At 48.8% G+C, this 23,440-nt stretch overlaps 1 protein-coding gene across 1 annotated transcript in view; it reads left to right on the top strand.

Annotated features, from left to right (window-relative positions):
* The first annotated feature begins 3,191 nt into the window (after positions 1 to 3,191).
* mta1 (metastasis associated 1) overlaps positions 3,192 to 23,440 on the top strand; it is a 44,444-nt gene continuing 24,195 nt past the window's right edge. The window contains exons 1-3 of the mRNA XM_064310249.1: positions 3,192 to 3,520; positions 18,651 to 18,718; positions 19,706 to 19,799. Of these exons, the coding sequence (XP_064166319.1) occupies positions 3,493 to 3,520; positions 18,651 to 18,718; positions 19,706 to 19,799 (190 nt within the window). The 5' untranslated portion in view covers positions 3,192 to 3,492. The remainder of the gene's footprint in view (positions 3,521 to 18,650; positions 18,719 to 19,705; positions 19,800 to 23,440) is intronic.

Here is a 23,440-nt window from a genome sequence, read left to right as displayed (position 1 = left end):
CAAACACAAAACTCTTACATAAAAGTCATTATCCTCTTTTTTTTAATTCTCTGCTCCATCTAGGTGCCAAAATAAACTGTATTAGGACATGTGCAGATGAGCCAGATTGGAACAATGAACTCAGGTTCCAGTGTTCAACCTCTGATATTTCATCTTACATTTTGGCTTGGACTCCCTCTCCCCCCTGGTCTGTCTCTTTCCCTAATTATCCATCAATACCACCTTCAGGACTTCGGCCCGGGGCCCGAAACCCCCCCCCCCCCCTTTATTTGGGACTCAGAAGGAGATGCGGAAATCCTTACGCCACACAATGCTCAAAAAAAAAAGGGCCAGGTGCAGAGTTTTTTTCAAATGACAGGGTTCACACAGGGGATATGGACTGTGAGTGGGACAGAGACAGCAAACGGACATTTTGAGTAGTGGGTTTTCCTTGAACCTTATTCGATGTGTTCAAATGCCTGTGCCTTTCAGGGAGTTGGGACGATCAGGATAATCGCTGCATTTTCGAGCGCCATCTTTTTCTTTTTTTTTGTTTGTTTTTTGGCTGGACCGCAACAGCGGGGCCAGCCCTACAAACACGAATGTCTGTGACTGACTGAGTGACTGGGTGAGCGATGAAGTTACGTCATTAGTCGGCCGGATCACGTATGTTAGGTCCAGCCATATACTAGGTTTCCTAGTCTTGTTTTGTTTCTCATAAATTGCATTCATTTTCATTGCATCTGTAAAATATAAGACAGGGAGCGTGTGCATCCCTGAAGCTGAACATCGCAACAACATGACAATGGGGGTGATGGGGGGGGGGGGGGGTTGACAGAGGAGGGGGAGAACGGCGCAACAATGGCTCCATTATTCTGGTTTACTTTTTCACTCGTTGGGGCTGGATATAATTATAACTCACAGGGAAAGAGAACCAGAGGGGGGGAAAAAAATAAAGTACATCGGGCAATTTGGAAGGGTGGCTGGATGCCTTAATTGATTTCTTCTGTTCCACTAGCTGGTGCCTAGCTGTGCCCCCAGAATGGGCAAGGGCCCTATGTTTGCTCCGCTTCGCATTGCAGCCCAACAAAGGGAGCGCCTCAGCAGGCAGAATTAAGCCAGGGTGTCTGTGATAATGGCCCCTAATTAGAAAGAAAACAGCTGCAGGTAGAGGGTCGTGTTAGGACGAGGGGGGGGGGGTTGGGGGTTGGGACATCTGTCGAGTCAATCGAGGGTAGCCTCTGTGTATCTATTTGCCAAGTACTCAGGTGGTCTGTGCAGGCAGGTGGATACCAGCAGTATCCAACACATGGGATGTGGGGGGGAAAATCCTGAACTAAAGCTTGCCAATTCAAATTCCAGGTGAGCACTGCCAATATTCTCTTGATCAAGACATTTAACTTCTTAGAAATTGCTTCTGTAAATATATGTAGCAGTGCAACTGTGTACGGTATCTGCTAATGGTGTTCATTAAGAATAAAATGAATACTAACGATAAAAAATAATTCAAAATTTTAGTGATTGTGTTCTAATTTCTCTCCCCCATCTAAAAATCAGCTTTTGTTGAAACAAATGAATTTCACATAATTATTAAAAAATTTGGGTAATGCAAGCTGCACCCCCTGGTGGTGCGATACACAAACAGATCAAATTCACCTAATTTTGCCCCACGCGTACAAAGACACAGCGTTCGCCGTTATTAAACGCCTCACTCCGAGACCCCTGGCACACGGCGGTGGAATGCGCAAAGCCAATCCATAGTTTCCCTGCGAATGTGTGCTCGGGGGTTATACCGCGGCCCGCGATTGGCCGAAACGACGTCTTGTGATTGCACGTCACGGCCACGCACCAGGCCCAAGCTCGGTAATTAGGAGCTTCATATGGTGTAAATCAGGACACACCACAGCATTCCACCATGGCTTCACTGCGGGAAAAAAAAAAACTGCAGGAAAAAAAACCACCTCTCCTCAGAGAATAGGCCTAGCAACAGGCATCGCAGGCCTCGGGCCTTACCCGTTGTCTCTTAACACTGAGTCCTTGAAAAAAATCCAGCAATTTCCAGAGGAAAAGGGACTGATTTCTCTGATTCATCAGTCTCTGCCTCGTGCACGGTTTTAATGTATGTCTGCCGTGCTTATAGGACAGCACAATCTGTGGCATGATGGGCAGTGGTAGAGTGTTACTCTTGCAATCGACGTGCGCGCACGCTACCAGACATTGGAGCACTGTATCCAAGGAGACGGAAAATCTTTATTACTCTGCCTGGCCCCCAGCATGCACACAGGAAGCTCGTTCTCACACCTTCTCTCCTACAGCCACAGAAACACAAAGAACTGCCATTTACTCACATTGCCACTGTGAGGGCACAGGTGACATTCAGCATAACACCGAGAAAGTCTGCAAAGAGATTTTATATTGTTTGATCAGCTATTTTTTAAATCTTCACAACACAGAAGAAAAACAACTTGGGTTTCGTTACGGCTTTGGCCTGGTCCTAAGCTTGGTTGTTTTTATTTTTCATGAGGACAAAAAGTACAGTTGGCATCACTGTTTACAAGTGTTTTTGAAAATAAATTAAAGAAAGAGAAACACTGTATTGCGAGGGCTCAATTAAAAAATTTAGGATTATAGGTTTACCAGAGATGTGATCTTACTGTTTTACCATACTCCCACATACCCCTTAATTACAGAGGGGGGAAAGCATGGGCTAACCCTAGGTGTAATTGTTTGGTAAAAAATTAAATGGTTTCTTTTTCCGTAGAACAGTCAATGTATCTACAGGTCTATATGTATTGTTTTGAGAGAACAGATGTACAACCCAATCAGTGTAGCTGGTCGTATACCCTCCAGGCACTAACAAAATGACTACATGTCAAACAGAAACTAGAAACTGGAGGAAGATTTCATGCTGAACACTGGATGGTTATAATATAGACCTGATATATAGACTAAAGTTTTTATTGTGACACTCTCCGCCATCCACTTTATGTGGTCTCGCCTTCCAACACCATCCTGATCTTAGTCTGTATGTCTATCCCAACAAAGCCGTGGACCAGGGCAAGTTTTTCAGAGTCTTCGGTTTGAAAAAGAATGACTATGAAGACCCAAAAAGACAGCAACAGTGCTTTAGTTTGTCATTTTGCCTCTAGTGGGGCTAAAGAGGTACAGCGGCAATTGTTGTTTTTGGGGAGGCGGGGTAAACGGTTGTGATGCCCGCTGAACACTGCCCCCCTCAACCTCCAGTCCGCTCGAGCTCCGACTTCCAGGGGAAACGGCTTTGTTGTGAACTGTATCCAAATTTTACGCGGGTTACCAAAGTCGCATCAATTTAGTAACGGTACCCGGGAAAGTAGGCTCAATAAAATGAGTGTACTGTCTCTTTAAGTTCGCTTGGCTGGTGTGCTTCGTATTGATCAATCCACCATTTTCCAACACACTCAACAGTGGTAGTTGTAACAGCGACGGCGGCGACAGAGATACCCGTACCTGGAGACGCCAGGACCCGGGGCAGTCATGGCAGCGAACATGTACCGGGTCGGAGGTAGGAAAACACATTTATTTAATAGCTGTACTCTCTTGATCGCGCACGCCGTGGTTCTTTTGCAGCGTAGGTGCCCAGAATGGGTCGTCCTTCCTCTTTTATTTCCTAAAGCTGAAGTGTGCTGTAGCTAGCTTGCTACAGAGGATGATGATGGTGACTGTGAAGAGGAGGAGGAAGAAGAGTGTGGTCTTGGGATCCCCAGATTGTCGTATTGTACTTGTGAATTATTGTGTCCTTATGCGACGTGTGGTTAAGCCAGTTGTACTTTTAGATGTCTTTATATCTATTTTTCTAAAGAAAGAATCAGACTAAGCCTTTTAGCTAAAGTTTAGCTAGTTTTAACAAGCTAGACAGCGTAGCAAAGCTGGCTAGCTATGACTGTTGTTGGGTTGGGAGAATGCTGCGTTAACTAAGGTTATACCGCTTTGCCTGGCTGGAGACAAGTCATCCTCACCCAACACGGATTCGGGGAACTGTCCATTTTATAATTCGAAAATTCCCTCGGAAAAAATATAACTTGCTTATGTTTTACTACGCCGTCCAGATTAACGATTTTCTTACACACAGCATTTAGTAACGTGTCAGGTAGGTAGGCAATGCTATGCATTAATTGATAGGTTGTATTTTGTATATGAATTAGTTAAACGCAGAAGTTTGTGCTGTAGTTCCACTCATGCTTCCCACCTACCACCAATAGAATTTAACGGAGGGAGAAATTGAAATATTTTAGCCGGGTAGCTACGCTCCTGGTTCACAGTTTATTGACATTTTAATATTTTAATATAATTATTATGCGGCTAAATTGATTATTGTTGGTAGCTAGGTTGCCAAGACAGATGAACTGACTGTAAACCAAGGTACAATTACAGTATAAATAAAAGAAAGAAAGAAAAAAAAGAAACCCACCGAAGTCTCTCACTTAGCTTGAAGAGGGGGTGTTTAAATTCGTTTTTTTTTTTTTTTGCTTTATGGGCATTTTGGCACCCACACGTTACTGAAGTGTGCAGTTGATCTATCACATTCCAGGTGTGTTTGGTTAATGTACTTTTCCCCGTGCGGAGACAAAAATGACATATGAAAAACTTTAACGTTGGGCAGGTAAGTTCATTATCCATAATCAATTACGCTGGGGGCAGCGGTTTCAGCAAATAACGTTAGCTACCAGTAATGCTACGCTTTGTCTATTTTGTGTTTTAGTGTGTTTGCCCCCCCCCCTTTTTTTTGGTTGGGGGCGCGTGCCGAACGGAACAATGTCCAATCTGGACGATGCTGTAGGCTAATTATAAATCATACATGTTGCTACGAATATATGTCGAACCGTAGTCGCGTATTGCTGTACGAGCCAGAACGGACAATATGGTTTGCTAAAGTATTCGGTCGCCAATTCTGCAACCACGTTTCCAAATGCTAAAAGCATCCCTCCAGAGAAGCGATGCCTTCTGCGTGTTGCGGTTTCGAACAAAGCGTGGTCGACGCGGTTTTCTGCGGTTGCAATTCGGGTACTGTGAGTCTGCAGTGAAATGTTGGGGAGGGGTGCGGGGCGGGTTGGCGGGCGTGTTTAGCTGTCCTCAGAAGACCCCCGCGAATAAATTGTATTAAATTTTGGATTGTAGTGAAGAGCAGCCTGGCTTATATCGCCGAACAGTTCACTCTCTATGGCCACTTTCAAGTTTCTTTTTTTATTTTATTTTTATAAATCAATACAGAATTAAACACGCCCTGTCTAAACCGAGTTATAATGTGTTATATAATGTGTTGTATATACTGTATGTCTTCGGGCCTGCTGACTGTTATCCAGTGTGTGGTGGTGATGCCTTAAATTGCTTGATGACTTTATCAGGGGTGTTGCTGATATTTTAGGTTATCACAAGTTATCACACGGGCATTGCGCAACTAAAAAAGTAAAACAAGGACTACAGTATGTTAAACAGGGTGTCACAATGCTTAATCATAGCACATCTGATTAGGTGGCACGAAATAGGTTAACAACTTTGCTGCTTATTAACAAGTGGGAGCTTTCCTGCCGTGATCCCATCTGGACCGACTACTGGACAGAGTTGAGGCTAATCCAGTTACCAACTGGACTCCTAGTTGTGGAATTATTTGCTTTTGTCTTGAACTCGTATTCCGTTGCTGATCCTGTGTTCTCATCACCTAGATGAATTGGGATTTGGAATGACAAAATGGGGGGGGTGGCATTTAGATTATCATCGTCACAGCGCAGAAGACATCACTGATGATTAGATGCATTCGTTTTTAAAACGGACACTGGCATTACGTGTCCTAGATGTAAGGTGGGTGATTTGCAATGCCGGTAGTCCTGGAAACGCCCACACCGAACACTAAATCACAGGCATCTATAGTATGTGCTTTGAGGTTGCTTAAATTCACACAAATTCTGTTTTGCACACAGGCTGAGTAGTTGCGTGAATATCACGGGTTAATTTGGAAACAAAGTGAAATTTTATGCCCAATTCAAATGAACTGGGTTGGGTACCACCTTGAAATGGTGACCTGGGTCCATTTGACAGTGTACCTTTGCTTGTGGCAGGGCGGGGGTTAGAGATTAGAGGCCCTCGCTCTCTCACAATAACCTGCTCGTTTGCGTCCTTCGTTCCTCAAGACGGCCGTCTTCATCACCATCCCGTGGTTTGGGCAGCGGTGTGGGGTCCTCAGGTGAGCTAAAGAGGCCTCTCCTCACCATAGCAACACAATAAGCGGAGGTGGAACGTCGTCGTTTGGGGATGCGTCTTTAGCTGTAAACGGCTACAAACGGTCACTGCGGGTTTGCCTTTGGTTCGCAATAACCGTTGCCACTGGCCCGGTGGCGTCACCGGCTCAGACGCTTTCTGGAAGAGTATGGGAACCACTGGGGAGCTCTGAAGCAAGCAGCAGGTGCCCTGTCCTAACTGTCCGAAAGCTCGTCCCCTCACAAAGCACGCTTATTCCCAGGTGCAGTCCTCGGGAAGGAACGAAGGCTGCCTGCAGTCGTGCTTTGTGAAGCCAGCTGTGCCTCGGAGGACACATGGAGGCTAGTCTCTGAAGTAAACCGAACGGATGCGCAGAATGCTCCCGGCACATCGGCGTACTTACGTGCGTTTTTTTTAAGCAAGAATGATTCTTGAGGTTGTGCTGCTGTTTGCAAAAAGGAGGAAGGTTTCAAATTTTCCTGCATGTTTTACTGTCAATAATTTTAATTTTTAAGACATCACAGAATCTGTGACCTCCAGGACAAACTCGGCTCTGCAGCCTTATTGATCAGTAAAAGTACGTGAAATCAGATGAATTAAAATTGTTTACAGGCTGTCTTTATTTTCAACGGTATTATTGCTTTCCTCCTTGATTTTGTTTGCTAGCTAACCATGATCTTAAAGATCTGGTCAATTTTCACCTGCAGGAATTAGCTAGCATTTGTGTAACTTGGTGACTTTTTTTTGGTGACCCGTTCTGACACAAAGATCAACTGAGCAGAATTCCTAATGTACACAGATCTCGTGTGCTCAATATCACGTGGATGCACTTTTTAGAATTTAATATTATAAGCCAAACAGAAGAGAATCACACCCGGTCTTTGCTGTAATTGGTGTGTTATACTCGTCTTCTTTCTTCATCCCTTTCCACTCCCAGCCTTGTTCATAGCCACGGCTTGCCTTGAGCTGAAACACCAGGGCTGTCAGCAGTGTGAGGTGTTTAAATATGAAAATCTTTTTTTTTTTTTTAACTGACTCTAAAGTTAGGTGTAAATTCTCTCACCTTGGAGTGTTTATGGGTATAAATCTAAACAGGTATTCGTTTTGAATTCAGTGTGTGTTAATGCATAATGCCAATTTCTTGCAGTCGAGACTGTGACGGAGACAGAGAATGCTGGGAAAGAGGAACACCTGGCCTTGTTGTTTCGGATGTGTTCACTGAGAAAACTAAACTGGACCTATCACAGGGCTGTATCTTTAAATGGTCTTTTTTCTCTCTCTCTATTTTTAAACTGGTAGGCTAATTGTATCCAGGTACAAGTAGTACACCGATACACTTGCAAAACATTTTTTTAACAAGTTTCTCGCTGTCCAAGTGCTCAAAGGGCGATCTGCAGGAGAAAAACAGAACTGGATGATGACGAGGCTGGCTTGTGTTTCTGACCACGAGATGATGCTACTTAGGCTAAGTTCTAGGCTTAAAGCACATTCTGCAGAGTGCTCTTTTGTGTAAATGAGTGCTATGTAGGCTACATATGGTAGAAAACCAACAGTGGTTTTTTTTTTATCTGATTGGATTTCCCCCTTTGGTCACAATGATGATAATATCTGGATTGGGTTAAATTATAATTTTGATGCCGGTTTAGGCTTCTTGCTTTAAGTAACTTTACAGCATAAGGAACAATCTGTGATTGAGCATTGAGAAGTTTTAGTAGCACATGCATACTAGTAGGGAATTATATTTTTCCATTGGTGACCCCTTGTGGTCCTGAACTGAAGAACTTTCAGTGTTACAGGTTTCTGTTCCACTTTTAGTCATTAACGAATGCCTTGTTTCCCCATGGATTTATTTGCTTTGGGTTTGTGTGTTGCGCAAAAAAAAAGTTTCGTTTTGTTATTCAGTACTGATGTTCCCCCAATGATTTTGGACGAGTGGGCTGCTGGGGTGTTGTGTTATGAACACACATGAGGTCTTATGATTAATAATATCTTGTGGAGAAACAATCTGAGACCATAACCCTTGAAAATATATGTATGTAATTGTGTAAAGAATTACCAAAATACAGCAATTTGAATTGCATTTGAATGATCTTAAGTGATTCATCAGAGCTTTAGTATGTTAGTTCCGGCCATTCATGTACTGTCATTACAACTGTCTTAAAGTTAAAATGGGTTTTACCTCAGAGACGTTTAACAAGTCACCATAGCCTCTCGATTATTCCTCTATAAAATATCCTCCTGTCTAATGTTTGGCTAGCTTTGCATACTTTCCAGGCCAATCGCATTTTAGAATGATGAGAATCTCTTGATTCACAGCCAATCACGCAACAGTTGTCGACCGGAGCGGAGAAAGGCGATTCGGAGTGTGTTTGTGGTCCATTCATAAGCAAGTTCACAAGGATTGCGCTCCAAAGTCCAGAATCTGAGAATTAGACTTTGTCGCTAAAGGGGGACCCTTTTTGCTGCTGAGACAGCTTGTATGACCGGATATGTTTAGTGGTAGCCTTGCGTGCCAGTCTTATGCCTCAGCACTATAAACCTGGAAGAGTCTATGTTACTCACAGTGCTTTGTATATTTTTATAACGAATCGTGTCTTGCTGAGTGTGGTTCTCCAGGTGGAGGCAGTGATTCTGAGAAAGTCGGTAATTTGTTTGTGTGTGTGTGCGTGTGTGTGTTTGTGTGTGTGTGTGTGTGTGTGTGTGTGTGTGTGTGTCAACAGGGTTGTATGTATTGTAGCTGCATTCCTCGGGAAGAGCAGGGATGTTTGCCGATCTCCATTGCATCACATGCTGAACAATCACTGGGGCAGTGTTGTGTCGGTCCTCACGATGCAGTGTGTATCCCTGTGCCTACTGGGATGCAAATTTTTGAAATCATTTTAAAAAATCAAATCCGATATCGTTGTGGAAAACATCACTTGATATAGGCATGCAGTTGACTTTTCTGAACCGTATAATAAAAGCCTTTGATCTCCAATGAGCTCCTACGCAAAAAGCAAAGATAATGGCTTCGGATGCTTAGTTTTAGTCGTTGCTTAAACATTTGCACTTAATACAGCACCTCGCTGGGAATATGAGTGCACACATTTCATGGAATTGAGTTTTAAAAAAACTATAAACATGTTGATACTGCAGTCATTGTATAGGTGGATTGTCGAAGGTAAGTTACAATATAGGCTAGCTATTGCCATAGCAACTATGACACAGAGGAATGATTGACTGAGAAGAGGCAGGGGTTCAGAATAGGCTATGTCACAGGTCTGTGAACCGCCCTCTCTGACAATGTGACCACGTCTCTGGTCTGGCTGCCCCTGTTCCAGGAGGGACTGCCCCCCAAACATTTACCCAAGGGCCTCTGGAGACCCCCAAACACCCCCCCCCCCCACCCCCGATCCTGGGTTCGAGACTTGGTTAGTTATGGGAGACTTACGGGAGTGCCAAGTTTTGTTTGTTTCCAATGATGACCTCTCAACAACCTGATAATGAGGCCTGTTGTCCATACTCTAAATCAGAGAGGAAAGTTGGTGGCTATTGCTTGCCTTGCCGAAAGCTGGCCAATCGAAGTTTTCTGATTACGCCGTAAGTTTGCACGCCCAAGGCGTCTAGTAGAGAGCAAGAGATCAAGATTTTTTTTTAAATCAATGGGGGAAATGCGGTTAACGATGTCACAATATCATTATTGTATGCGTTGTGACGTAAATCTGCCCAATTTAAGTGACTAATTGGGTAAGTTGCTAGACAGGCTCCCCTTAATGATCGCACGGCGCAGTGAAGAATGGAATGGATTCTGTCCGTTGTTTTTCGCAGCTTAGGATAGCAGCTGGATTAGCTTGCTGGCTAACAAACGGAGAGCTTTCAGCAAATTTTCCCTCCGTATTTAAGGTCTTTTTTTTTTGCTTTTCGGCATGAAGACCGATGCGGTCGTCCACAAACTGCCGCCAGTAGTTTCATTTGGCCGTGACGGAGCGGCGTTGCTCCGTCTGAAAAGATTGCTCGAGCTTAATTGCTTGATTAGGACGATGGATGACGCCGCTACACATTTACTAATTAGCGATGTATGCATAACAGTAATATGATTAGTGCATAACAGTGGCACCTCCATTACTATGCTCTGTTTATTCAGTGATCTCTTCAGGTGCCAGAGTTCTCGCACAAAGGTGGAGGAATTATAGATTGAGGCTGGCATTTCGTTCATTTATTCCGCTGATTAGCTCAAAGTGAGTTGAAGCCAAAGCCTCGACGGGCTTGTAAAAGACAGATAAACATTTGCTGGCCAGTTTGTCACTGTAAATGGTTTGTTTCTCATCTAATAAGCAAAGAGATGGCCGTCATAACCATTTATTATATTAGCTGTCCTCTGCTGATACGAGTGAGGCGCATCTGTTCGTCCGATTCAGCTGTTGAATTAAAAAATTTTGAAAATTGGGCAGTAATTTGTACGTTCAGGGTAAAAAAAAAAAAAAAAATCTGGCAGCATTGCAGTGTTAAACTGAAATAACCCTGGAACATCCCTCGGTTATTGTACAGAAACGCAAAGCGCTACGCTAATAATGAAGAGGTAGCAAAGCTGTAAGGTTTAGGGCTATCAAAGTAGGCTATGTCTTGGGTAGTCGATTACAGAATTCATTTTGTGAACTAGCCTGCACTCTTGCCTTTTCGTGTAGCATTTTAAACCTTGTCAAACGATTTTGTTTTAATTTGTTTTTAATAAAGTCGTACCAGTGTTTTTCTCTGATCGTGTGCACATAGATGTGTCCGATGCCAGTATGATTGAGTGTACAGAAAATGACTTGGTTCCCTTCAGGGCTTGTCGATTCTTAGGGTACCTGGGCAGTTCTCACTGGGTGATTTCACACTGAGCTGAGGACGAGGTAGACAGGATGTGACTAAGAGTGAGAGAGTGAGTGTCGTGGTTGGGGCGGTTGGGTGGGTGGGGGGTGGGTGGGGGGGTTGAATTACCTGACATCGCCATAGTAACCCTTATTCCATAGATCCCCGCTGTGTGTAGCCCAGGCGGCCCTGATACGGGTTGCTCCTGCAGGTCCCCCTCCCTGAGAGCTGTTATCAGCCCCACACAGGGGCCTGAGTGTGGGCCCGGGACCAAGCCAGCCCCCGCCTGAACCGCTGCCTGAGCGTCACCCGTGGTTACCAGACCCGGGACGGGGGGGGTGCGGTGGGGGGAGGGGTGCAGCTGGCAGGCGTGCGTGTGCGCGGGAAAAACCAACCGCAGTCTATTAGCAGCCCCCCCAGCCCACCCCCCCCCCCCCTCCTCAGCAGAACCCCACTCTGAAGCATGTTCCCTGCCCAGCCTTTCGTGGCCTGGTTAGATTCCACCCAACCGCCTGGCTCCCCGGGGAGGCCCGGCAACGAGCTCCCATTGGATGGCCCTCAGAAATTTGACTGGCTGGTGATGTCACAGTCGCTCGGGTGACAGATTAGCCTTCGGTGGTCAGGAGGCGCGCTCGGGAGATGGGGGCCCAGCACTGGTGGAGAGAGGGAGAGAGAGTGAGGAGGGAGAGGAGAGAGAGAGAGAGAGAGAGAGCGAGAGGAGGGAGGGAGGGAGAGAGAGAGAGGGAGGGGGAGGGAGGGAGGGAGGGAGGGAGGGAGAGAGAGGAGGGGGAGGGAGGGAGGGAGTGAGTGAGTGAGAGAGAGAAAGAGAGGGAGGGAGGGAGTGAGTGAGAGAGAGAGAGAGGGAGGAGGGAGGGAGGGAGGGAGAAGGAGAGCGAGAGGGAGGGAGAGATCGAGTTAGAGGGGGAAGGAGAAAGAGAGATAGAGGGAGGGAGAAGGAAAGCGAGCGAGAGGGAGGGAGAGAGCGAGGGAGAGGGAGAGAGAGAGAGAGAGAGAGAGAGAGCGAGGGAGGGAGAGAGGGAGAGAGAAGGGCTCTCACTCCGGGACCGTTTCGGGTTTTATGAGCCTGGAGCGGCTCGGTAGACCAGGCACCACCGCTCCACACGCTAGGCTACGGTCTGGCAAACGGCCCTCGTCCTCCAGCGCTACGGTATGAGGCTCGAGCAGATTGTGCCTTCGCTCTTTGCCGAGACAGAGTTGGGAAACTGCTGCACGCACAAGGCCAGAGGCACACTGCAGCAAAGAGAGTTTCGCACCAACGCCGTGTGCCTTATCACCAGAGCTGTTGATTGTCAAATGGTGCAGAAAACCATGGTTCATTTTGTGGAGCGAAAAAAAAACAGCAGAAGAAAGAAATTCCAAAAGGGAAATAGTTTGTGAGCCGCTCGTCGATGGCTAGATGCGTTTTAAGCATTGCCAGATGTTGCCCAAGTGGCACTCGCCGCAGGACAAATGTGTTTACAATCTGGGAGGGTCACGCCATGCACCCTCGCCCGCCCGCCCTGCACAGCCTGGTGAAGACCCACGCGCCTTATAAGCCATTGGAAAGAGCCCTTTGTTTTTACCTCCTTGCATCCTCTCCTCTCGTCCTTTCCTTGAATCCTTAGCTCCACCCAACCGAGGGAGGACGCAAGGGAAGGATGCGAGGACGGAGGAATCGAGGAAACTTTTATTAGGCAAATGGAACGTCCTTCTTCAGCCGAGTGTCAGTTCGAAGCGGTGTCAATTAAGCTACAGAATTCGCTGATGGGGAGTGGTGGAGCCACAGGTCGCTCATTTATGTCATGTGTTTGGGGGAAAAAAATACTTACGGTTGTGCAGTTGTGGATTCTTGCTGAAGCATCCTCCGGGAGCCTCCTAGCTCTTCGATCCTCGAAGGGATTACTTTTCACTCCTCACCTCCTTTCCTGTTCTCCCCCACTGCCACTCGTGTCCTACATGGATATATGTGGAGGGGGAGGAGACCAGTTTGAAACCGCTTCACCAGTACAGTTCTGTGCACTTCACTAGTCTCCTCCAATATTAGGACACTGGAGGAAAGGATTAGGACACAAAAATCAGGCCATGGAGAATTGGCATATACCCAAGCATGGACAAAGTGAGTGATTGGAGGGAACCCCATGAACACGTGGAGAGGAACCTTACTTTTTAAACCCACACATCCCCTTATCTACTAACCAATCGCCATCGACATGAAGGTGTGGCTTCATCCTGGCCAGTAAAGCCAGTTCATTACTGGTGGGCTACCCATTGTCTTTGCTAGCATTAGCGACGGTGGCTGTGTTTGTGGGCGCAGGTAGCGAACGCTGGCGTGCGCTTGTTGTGGCAACTGCTGCAGTAGCAGCGAGCCGCTGTGGGCGTTTTGTTGGCACGGCTGAACGCAGGCTAAATACAGCGTGCGGGCCTGTGCGGTGTCACGTACAACAGCCCCGGATACGTCACTGTCACGGAGTGTAGCACAGTGGGTAAGGAACTGGGCTTGTAACCAAAAGGTTGCAGGTTCGATTCCCGGGTAAGGACACTGCCGTTGTACCCTTGAGCAAGGTACTTAACCTGCATTGCTTCAGTATATATCCAGCTGTATAAATGGATACAATGTAAAATGCTGTGTAAAAAGTTGTGTAAGTCGCTCTGGATAAGAGCGTCTGCTAAATGCCTGTAATGTAATGTCCAGCTTCTGGTGTGTCATGTACCGCAGCCCCAAAAACATCGCTGTCCACCTTCTGGTTTGCGTTGGTCATATTGGTCTCATCAGTTCGGACAATTGCAGTAACTGGGGGGGGAAGAGGAAGTCTTGTTGTTTAAGTAAACGTCAATCGTGCAGAGCTTTAATTAGAATGCGAGCGGCTCGCTGACTGACTCGGTGAGTGAGTGACGCTCCCTCCCGATCCCGATCGCTTGCGTTTCGCGCGTGCGTTATCTCCGCTTACCGCGCGGACGTCACCAGATGTGCCGTCGCGCCTCGTCTGGCTAGCGAGCGTGCCGCATCGCATTTTGATTTCACACGGAATAGACGTTACTCTGTTCTCTTCCTCAGGTAGTCTGCGTGAACTCTCTCGATTTCTTTCGATAATCTGAACGTGCGCAGTGTGCCGTGGGGTTGTGAACCAGATCGGGTCCGTCCGCGCAGGCGTACCGAACAGCAGATCCCTCGGCCTCTATGGCCTTTCAACCGCACCGTTTGAGAGGAGCTCCTGATCAGGCCGTGTGCTCCTTGCTAACGCTAACGAGCGTATGTTTGTCAGGCGTTTGTCAGGCTATTTCCGTCGGTGCTGAACAAGCTCGACAACTTGCGTGGGTTTATTGATTTGCTTCGTTTAAAAAAAAAAGAAAAAAAAAAAGAAAACGTAGTTTGTAATTAAGGTGAAAGATGGAAGGGTCACCGGGGGTGGCGCATAAGGCTAAAGCAGTGCTGTTGAGTGCAGCGCTGTGCCCCACTCTCTACGGTCCCTAGGCCTGACGCCATGAGCTGCTGTTTGACTGGACGTGTTGGCTGATGCTGTCACCCGTTTCACGCTATATTCATGGAAGAGGCAGGTGAGCAGAGACATAAGGAAAAAGTTTCCTCAGACAGAAAAAATAAGCTGAGATGAGGAGTCTAGAGAGCTGCTGAATGTCTCTGTACCTTTGCTTATTTGAGTTTTTGCTGGAATGAAAATGAAAAATAAATGATAAATAAGCAAGATTTGGCTACTTTCTGAGCATGGCGTTCACAAATGCGTCCCTTCACTGGTGCAGGCACAATTGCACGATCATATCGGATCATCATGTCACCCATAACATTAGCATTAGGCTGATACTAATCAGTTTGTTCTCAGCTACTGTTTGCCGACACAGAGACAACACTGATGTTACTGCGCATCTTTAAGAATCAGGCGTGCCGTCTGCGCAGGTGGGAGAGAATGTCCCATCATGTTGGGCTGATGATGTCGTCCAGGTTACCTCGATGGCGATTGAAGGTTACCTGGGGAGATTGAGGCTTACATGCAGGTTATCTGAGGTTATCGGGGACTGAAGGTTGTGGAGTTCATCTGACTGGACATGGAGGAATACGTACAGGTTGTCTGAATGAACGTGGACGGCTATGTACAGGTTATCTGAATGGATACAAAGGGATGGTTTGCTCTGAGCTTGACCCTTTTCCAGACTTTTTGTGGAATTCAGGAGTCTTTTGTGTCCCAAGTCGTCTTCTGTGTTTTTATATTGTAGTGTCAACTCAAAGACTTGGGGCTGAAAGGTCTGGGGGGGTTCGGGTCTTGTGCTGTTGCAAGGCTGTTATGTTAAAATGAATAAGTAAATATGATTTATAATTTTAATTTCTCTATTTTAAATTAAATTAGACATATTTCGCCGTTTGCGTTACTTCCAAATTTGTGTCGTATTGCTCTCTTCTCCAATAAGCTCCAAGCCAAATGGTGTTGATCTCATTTGGCGCACAAGCCGGTCAGGAGGTGGCGCTGTTGAGCTCACAATAGTGGGGCAAGGAGAGTCCCTGCATACAGGTGGCGCTTTCACAAGCAGGTCAGAGTCCAAAGTCCAAATGACTCAAACCATCGCAACTCTGGCAGACGCATGTTAGACGCATGCTAGCTAGCCCTGCGCTAGGCTGCACATTTTCGCGGGTTGTCGGGGGGGGAGCGCTGCGGTGCCCGTGTCCCGGTAGCGCAAGTGCGGCGGGGCTCGCGGGCGTAACTGACGGCGCGGGGCATCCCTCCGCCCTGCCCTCCGCCCGCTCCCAGCCCTGGGATCCGCTTACTTCTCCCTGCTGAATAATTGACGTGGGGCCGGAGCGGGGTGCTGTCGAGCTGGTTAGCGGGGCTGCGTGATTAGCGCTGGGCGCTCTCCGTCTGGCCGGTGCGGGAGGAGGGCTGTTCAGAGAGCAGGGTCTGCCCTCGACACTCCGGTTCCTCCCCGGTTACTTTGCCGTCGCTGCTACTGGTGGCGAGATGCAACGGCTTGAAAAGCCATTGTAATGGCTGGGGAAGCCCAGAGCCCGTTAGCCCTGAGCTCGTTAGCCCAGAGCCAGTTAGCCCAGGCGTACCTGTCTAGCTGAGCCAGTTAGCCCAGAGCCCGTTAGCCCTGAGCTCGTTAGCCCAGAGCCAGTTAGCCCAGGGCCTGTTAGCCCTGAGCCCGTTAGCCCAGGGCCAGTTAGCCCAGAGCCCGTTAGCCCTGAGCCCGTTAGCCCAGAGCCAGTTAGGCCAGGGCCTGTTAGCCCAGAGCCCGTTAGCCCAGGGCCAGTTAGCCCTGCCTCATTCACTCTGCTGTGGGGGGGTGGGGGGGGGGGGGTTACTCTCGCTGCACACTGTGGATTAGCTCTGATAACAAACACAGACGGCCTTCATATGCGATCTCACTTCTGGATAAAGGCAAGCAGTTTAACGGATCCCCAAACTCTCCTCGTTGGGGGTGGGCGGGAGCCTCGCATTCTCTGTTCCTCTCAACCCCATTTGTGGAAGATGTGTGCTCCTTTCAAGCTGATTGGTGGAAGATGTTTTTTTTTATTTCTTTTCTTTTCTTTTCCATCCTTCTGTTCAGGAAGTGGGGAGGCCGGGGTGGGATTTGGCAACTAGGAAAGAAATGGCGAGGGTTAAACCCAGGCACCTGACCAAGTGCAGGGCGTGATCTGGCAGGCACCGGGACGCACACAGGGTTAAGACTAGGCACCCTACCAAGCCCGGGGCCTGCTGGGACTTCCTGCTGAGGAGCAGGCTGTGTGCTTCCTGGAGCCCCGCCAAGAGTGTGGAGACGAGGGGGAGACGTGGAGTCGGGCGGGGAGGCGGGGTGGGGGGGGTGTATGGGGAGGGTACGGGCAAGCAGGAAGGGAACATTGGAGAATTCGGAGAGAAGAGAGCTCTGCATATGCTCTGTGACTCTGGGCAAGTTGTGTGACTGCTGTTCCAGCCATTGTGTGTTGCCATCTAGTGGTGGAAATGCGGTACTGTCATGAGCTTCTGAAGGAGCTGTGTCCACAGTTAGCGAGAGAGATTACATATTAGCAAGGCTGATTTCAGCATTGTGTGTGTGTGTGTGTGTGGGCGCGTGTGTGTGTGAATAAGAGAAAGAGAGAGAGAGAGAAAGAGGGAAAGAGTGAGAGAGAGATAATTGCACTAGTATGTTATTATTTTTCCAGCAGCGAAGGCTAAAACAGAACTCGATGTGAGCCTTGTTTACTCAGGTGTTTAATGACATGTTATGTGTGCAATCTGTTTTGTTTCTGATGCTAAAGTCACAGCAGTTACTTTCTCTGAGCTGAATGAAAAATGCGTGCGCACACACACAAATGCACACATCCACACACACACACACGCACATCCACACACGCACACGTACGCGCAAATGCACATGCACGCGCACACTCACACTAACACTCACACACACACACATTGCTAGGGAGGCTGATTTATTCTAATTGGAGGCCAAGAATTTACATTTACATTACTTGATACCACCATGCAGCCCGCCCGAGCAGTCCAAATGTATTTAGTAAAAGTCTGTTTTTTATATTATTGTATAACTGAGGATACAAATGAATAGCTACCATAACTCTAAAATAACTCGGTAGCACGATTATTTTTTGTGTGTGAAATGACCACCTCTGTCACTCCGATCCAGAGGTTATTAGTACAGTTTACCACAATGAATTGGGTGCAGTGATGAAAATCAAAAGCATTTTTTCAAAAATTGCTTCAGTTTTATGGCAGATTTTAAATCCTGTGGAACTGATGCCGGACAAACTCTCCGCTTTGTTCAGTCGGTGCGTGGAAGGGGAGCAGTTCTCTTTTCATTTTCTTTCGACTTCCTCCCCTTGATTCACCGCGAGCTTGTTGAAACGGTCTGCCTTTAGAAAGTTGGCGCTACCCGACAGCTCTTTGTCTTCTCGGTCTCTGGCGCGTGTGTTGTCAGAAAGCGTAGGATCCGCGTGCGAACATACGCAGCGATAAGCAGCCGCCGAGCCTCCCGTGAGTTTTCTGCTCACCTTGTCAGAGACTGGGCCTGATATAGGACAGAGGGAAGCTGCAGAAGAGGCGCGTTCTGTGGTAGTTTGTTCGTATGCACATTTTGCATGAGCGCGCCCATAGACAGGTTCTGACGGTCAGAGCCTGCTATCACGCTATTGTTATCATTGTTTATAAATAGGCACATGGCAACAGAGATCATTCGGGGATTGTAACGTGAGACCGTTTGAATTTGTGTATCGCGGTAGTGGAAGTAGGCCGAGGACCAAAAACTGGCCTCGGGATCGTTGTTCTTGGTGCAAGAACACCAAAATTTATGTTCGTTTTTTGTGTCAAAAATGTAGACTTAAAGTAAGTTAACTCGCGCACACACACGATCATTCGTGCATACGCTGATCGGGTTGAAAGGGTCCGAAAATTTCCTGTAAATTCCCTGAAACATTCTGAAATTTCCTGGAAACTTTCTGAAATTCCCAGAAACTTTTCCCCCACGGGGAGTTTCTACTCCTGGATATTCCCCAAATTTTGCAACCCTACGCACAGACACGCGCAGACTGCGGAAGTGAAGAACGCAGAGACGGCTCTGGGGTTTTGTCTGACCTGTTTTTCGTTTCTCGTTTTTTTTTTGTCTTGCAGATTACGTTTATTTTGAAAATTCGTCCAGTAACCCGCTGCTGATCCGGAGGATAGAGGAGCTGAACAAGGTGAGCGGTAAGATGGTGAGCGGTAAGATGGCGAGCGGTAAGAGGCGTTTCCCCCCCACTGCCGCCCTGCCCGAGGGCCGGGAGCCAGGCCTCCTGACTGAGCGGGTTTGGGGGTGCGGGGGGGGGGGCAGGTACAGAGGAGGTAATGGAGGTGCACTGATGCGATTAGTGCGCCTCCCAGCTTGGTCCGTGTCCCAGACTCACGCCTGCCACCCCCCCCCCCCCACTGCCCCCCTCCCTTAGCCTTTCACATAGATCTCCTCCTCCTCCTCCTCCTCCTCCTCCTCCTCCTTCTCCTACTCCAAAAATAACCTGCTCTGCTCCCCCTCTTCTTTCTCCTCCTCTCCTCCTCTCCTCTCTCTGGATGTGCCCCTTTCATTAATCACCTTGCGGTGTTCGGTTCGGGGGCCAGCTGCCGTGCTGTTGCTCGAGGTGTTCAGCTCCGCCCTGAACGTTTAAAATTCGGCAGCGCGCAGTGCTAGTGGTGCGTAGAAAAGTAGGTCGCCCCGTGGGCAGGGGCGCTGACGCGTTCGAGAACGTCCAATCGCAGCCAGTCCACACCGGATGAACTACAAAGTGTGAGCAGACAGCAAAGCAGGCGCACGTGCTGTCTATATGGATTCTGATACGTCCCATCGTCAGATCTGTAACTGTTCATCTATAAGTGCAGACCGTGCACAGATTTACCCCTCTGGGGAGGCCTGGGACGTCCCACGCTGGGAAGGCCTTCTCCTGCACGTTGGGTTGCTGTGAGGGGTGTGTGTGGACGCTCTGTGGTTCGGTGAGCGATTGTGAGCTGTGCTATGTGGGGGGTGTGTGTGGACTCTCTGTGGTTCGGATGAGGGAATGTGAGCTGTGCTATGTGGGGGGTGTGTGTGGACGCTCTGTGGTCAGATGAGTGATTGTGAGCTGTCCTATGTGGGGGGTGTGTGTGGATGCTCTGTGGTTCAGAGAGGGAATGTGAGCTCTCTCTGTCCTTGTTCACAGACGGCGAACGGCAACGTGGAGGCCAAGGTGGTGTGCTTCTACCGGCGGAGAGACATCTCCAGCACGCTCATCGCCCTGGCGGACAAGCACGCACGTGAGTGGGCGGGGCAGGGCGGGATGGGGTGGGGTGGGGGGGGGCAGGGAGCGAGAGGGGCTGGGCGGGGCAGGAGGGAAGGGTGGGAGGGGAGGGCAGGGTAGGAGGGATGAGGGGGCTGGGCGGGGCAGGAGGGGAGGGTGGGAGGGGAGGGCAGGGTAGGAGGAATGAGGGGGCTGGGCGGGGCTGGAGGGGAGGGGAGGGTGGGAGGGGAGGGCAGGGTAGGAGGGATGAGGGGGCTGGGCGGGAGTTGGATGCTTGTGCGCGACGGTAAGCTGTCTCAGTGATGCTGTAGCATTGGAGTAGCAGATCCTAGCTGTAGAGTTGGATGGTCTCTCTTCATTGGCTGTGAGGTTAACACAGGATCTTGTGAGAAGAGCCTGCCCGTTCCCTGTTGGGGTTTGCAGGGGAACGCAGAGGACTCCGCTCATAAGGGCTGTGCTTCTATGCTCTCGGTTTGGCACGGGAGCCCATTTAGTTTGAATCCTCTGCGTCTGTGTCTTTGTGGATGTGTGTGTGTGTGTGTGTGTGTGTGTGTGTGTGTGTGTGTGTGTGTGTGTGTGTGTGTGTGTGTGTGTGTGCACGCGTGTGCCAGGCTAGAGAGTGGTTGGTGGAGTTTGGTTAGCGAATGGTTGGAGGAGGAGTTTGGTTAGCAAATGGTTGGTAGAGTTGGGCTAGTGAGTGGTTGCTGGGGTTGGGTTAATATATTTATGTATGTGTGTGTGTGCACATTTGTGTGTGTGTGTCTTTGTGTGTATGTGTTTCTGTGTGTGTGTGCATGCACTCGTGTATGTGAATGTGTTTCTGTGTGTGTGTGTGTGCGCATGCACCCGTGTGTGTGCTCGCGTGTGTGTGTGCGCGTGTATGTGAATGTGTTTCTGTGTGTGTGTGTGTGCGTGCGCACGCGTGTGTGTGTGTGTGCGTGTGTGTGTGGCGTGTATGTGAATGTGTTTCTGTGTGTGTGCGTGCGCGTGTGTGCGTGTGTGTGTGAAATTGAGAGGGCGAGTCAGTAGGTTGCTGGTTGTGAGAGTGAGGGGTGGTGAGTGACAGGTAAGTGGAGAGGAAGGCGGCAGGGTTGGCCTGCTCTGCTTCACACATGTAGTACAGGGTACTGCACTGTGCTGATGCTGAGCGTGGGGCTAGCCCTGCTGCTAGCATGGCCAGCGTGGAGTCGGGGTCTGTGGGGGTCTGTGTGATTCTTGGCTTCGTGCTGCCTGAGGTCCCTCCATGGTTTCCCAGACATTCGCAACATGTGAAAAATGCCCAGCAGGAGCGGCTGTGCACCGCATGGGTGTGTCCACATCCTGTCTGTGTTTCTGTGAGGAACAGCGGACCAGCGAGTGAGGTGAGAGACTGCGTGTGTGCGTGTGTGTGTGTGTGTGTGTGTGTGTGTGTGTGTGTGCTTGTGAGTGTGTGTGTGCATGTGTGGGCGCTAGCGTGTGTGTGTGTTTACGCGCACGTGTGTGTGTGTGTGTGTTCGTGCATGTGTGTGTGTTCGTACATTTATTTGCGTGTGTGTGTTTGTGTTTGAGTGTGGCTGTGTGAATTATATTTTTTAGTATCACCCATCCAGTTAAACACTATATTTGATACGGAAAACAATACCCTAAAATTCAGAGTAGGTTCTTAGCTCCATTCATTTGAAACATTACCTACCATTATGTTATTGTTTAAAATTGAATCGAATTCTGCTTACAGAATTCTATTCAGCAGCAGATCCCGCTGCTCGTGGAGTAATTATTGGGGGGCCGGTGGGAATAAATGGTAATTTAACCTTGAGTAACACTGCCTGATTAATGCTGGCCCTCCCGCTCCTCACAGGACTCAGAGCCTGTTGGAATGGCCTGCTCGGTTGTGTTGCCCATCGCGTATGATTCACGGCACGATTTGGACGCCTGATGAGCAGCGCATGCAGTAGGGGGGTGGGGGGGGCGGGGGGGGGGGGGGGGGGTTGTGGGGGGTGTATAAGCGAACACCCATGGCCAGAGTCAGTGCATCTGGATGGTCTAAATCAGTGGTCTCAAACTCAGTGCCATGGAGGGCCGTGTGTATGCTGGTTTTTATTCCAGCCTCAGATCTTGATTATATAATTAGTCCAGTTATTTGCTGAATTAGGGATGCAGGGTTTACACACTATGGTGACCCGACTTCTATGGTGACCCGCGTTGCCCCCTTCATCGCCCACCTGATTAACTCCTCCCTGACTTCTGGCACCTTCCCGTCATCTTTCAAAAGAGCCCACATCACCCCCATTCTGAAAAAACCAACACTGGACCCCTGCCTCACCCAGAACTACAGACCGGTATCCCTTCTTCCATTCCTATCTAAAACTCTCGAACGTGCTGCGTCTAACCAACTTTCCTCTTTTCTTTCTAAACATAACCTCCAAGACCCTCAGCAGTCTGGTTTCAGACCCGGTCACTCGACGGAGACTGCCCTGCTCTCCGTCACTGAGTCTCTCCACGCAGCACACGCAGCATCCCGTTCATCTGTCCTAATTCTTCTTGACCTCTCAGCTGCCTTCGACACCGTTGACCATCCTACACTTCTGTCTTCCCTGACAAAATTGGGAATTTGCGGACCAGCCCTCAACTGGATTGCGTCCTATCTCTCCGGCCGCTCCTTCCAGGTTGCCTGGGCCGGTGCAGTATCAGCTCCTCGTCCCCTCACAACTGGGGTCCCTCAGGGCTCTGTCCTTGGTCCCCTCCTCTTTTCTCTGTATACTAGGTCCCTTGGCCCTGTTATTGCCGCCCATGGCATGTCATATCATCTCTATGCAGATGATATTCAACTTTTCTACTCTTTCTCTCCCACAGACACTCAGGTCTCCGATCGCATATCCGCCTGCCTGAGTGACATCCAGAGCTGGATGACCAAACACCAGCTCAAGCTCAACACAAACAAAACGGAACTTCTCCATATTCCTTCTCTTACCTCTCCCACTTCTCATCTGCCCATTTCTTTAGGAGACACTCCCCTACACCCTTCACAGAGTGCCCGAAATCTTGGAGTTGTGCTCGACAACAGGCTGTCACTCTCTGAGAATATCGCGGCAACCACCCGGTCGTGCAGGTTCATCCTGTACAATATCCGCAGAATAAGACCACTCCTCACCAATTATTCCACACAGCTCCTGGTCCAGGCCATGATACTGTCACGTCTGGACTACTGCAACTCCCTCCTGGCTGGCCTCCCAGCATCAGCCACCAGACCCCTTCAGCTCATCCAGAATGCAGCAGCACGTCTGGTTTACAACCTCCCTCGTGACTCCCACGTCACTCCCCTCCTCATCTCCCTCCACTGGCTACCAGTGCAAGCTCGCATCCGGTTTAAGACACTGGTGCTTGCTTTCCAAGCAGTCAAGGGGTCAGCTCCTGGTTATCTGCAGAAGATGATCAGACCCTACAAGCCGGCCAGATCGCTCCGATCGGCTACTACAGGGCGGCTGATTCCTCCCCCTACACGAGCAGCAACAAGGTCTCGACTCTTTGCAGTTCTGGCCCCACGATGGTGGAACGATCTTCCAGTGGAGGTCAGAACAGCAGAGTGTCTGAGCACCTTCAAACGGAAACTCAAGACGCACCTCTTCTCTGTGTACCTCTCTCCTCTTCCCTAAACCCCCTCCCATAACTATAAAAAAA

The sequence above is a fragment of the Anguilla rostrata genome, chromosome 1, assembly GCF_018555375.3.
Source record: "Anguilla rostrata isolate EN2019 chromosome 1, ASM1855537v3, whole genome shotgun sequence".
Taxonomy (NCBI): Eukaryota; Metazoa; Chordata; class Actinopteri; order Anguilliformes; family Anguillidae; genus Anguilla; species Anguilla rostrata.
The sequence above is the reverse complement of the archived record's forward strand: the minus strand, read 5'-3'. Positions and strand labels throughout refer to the sequence as shown.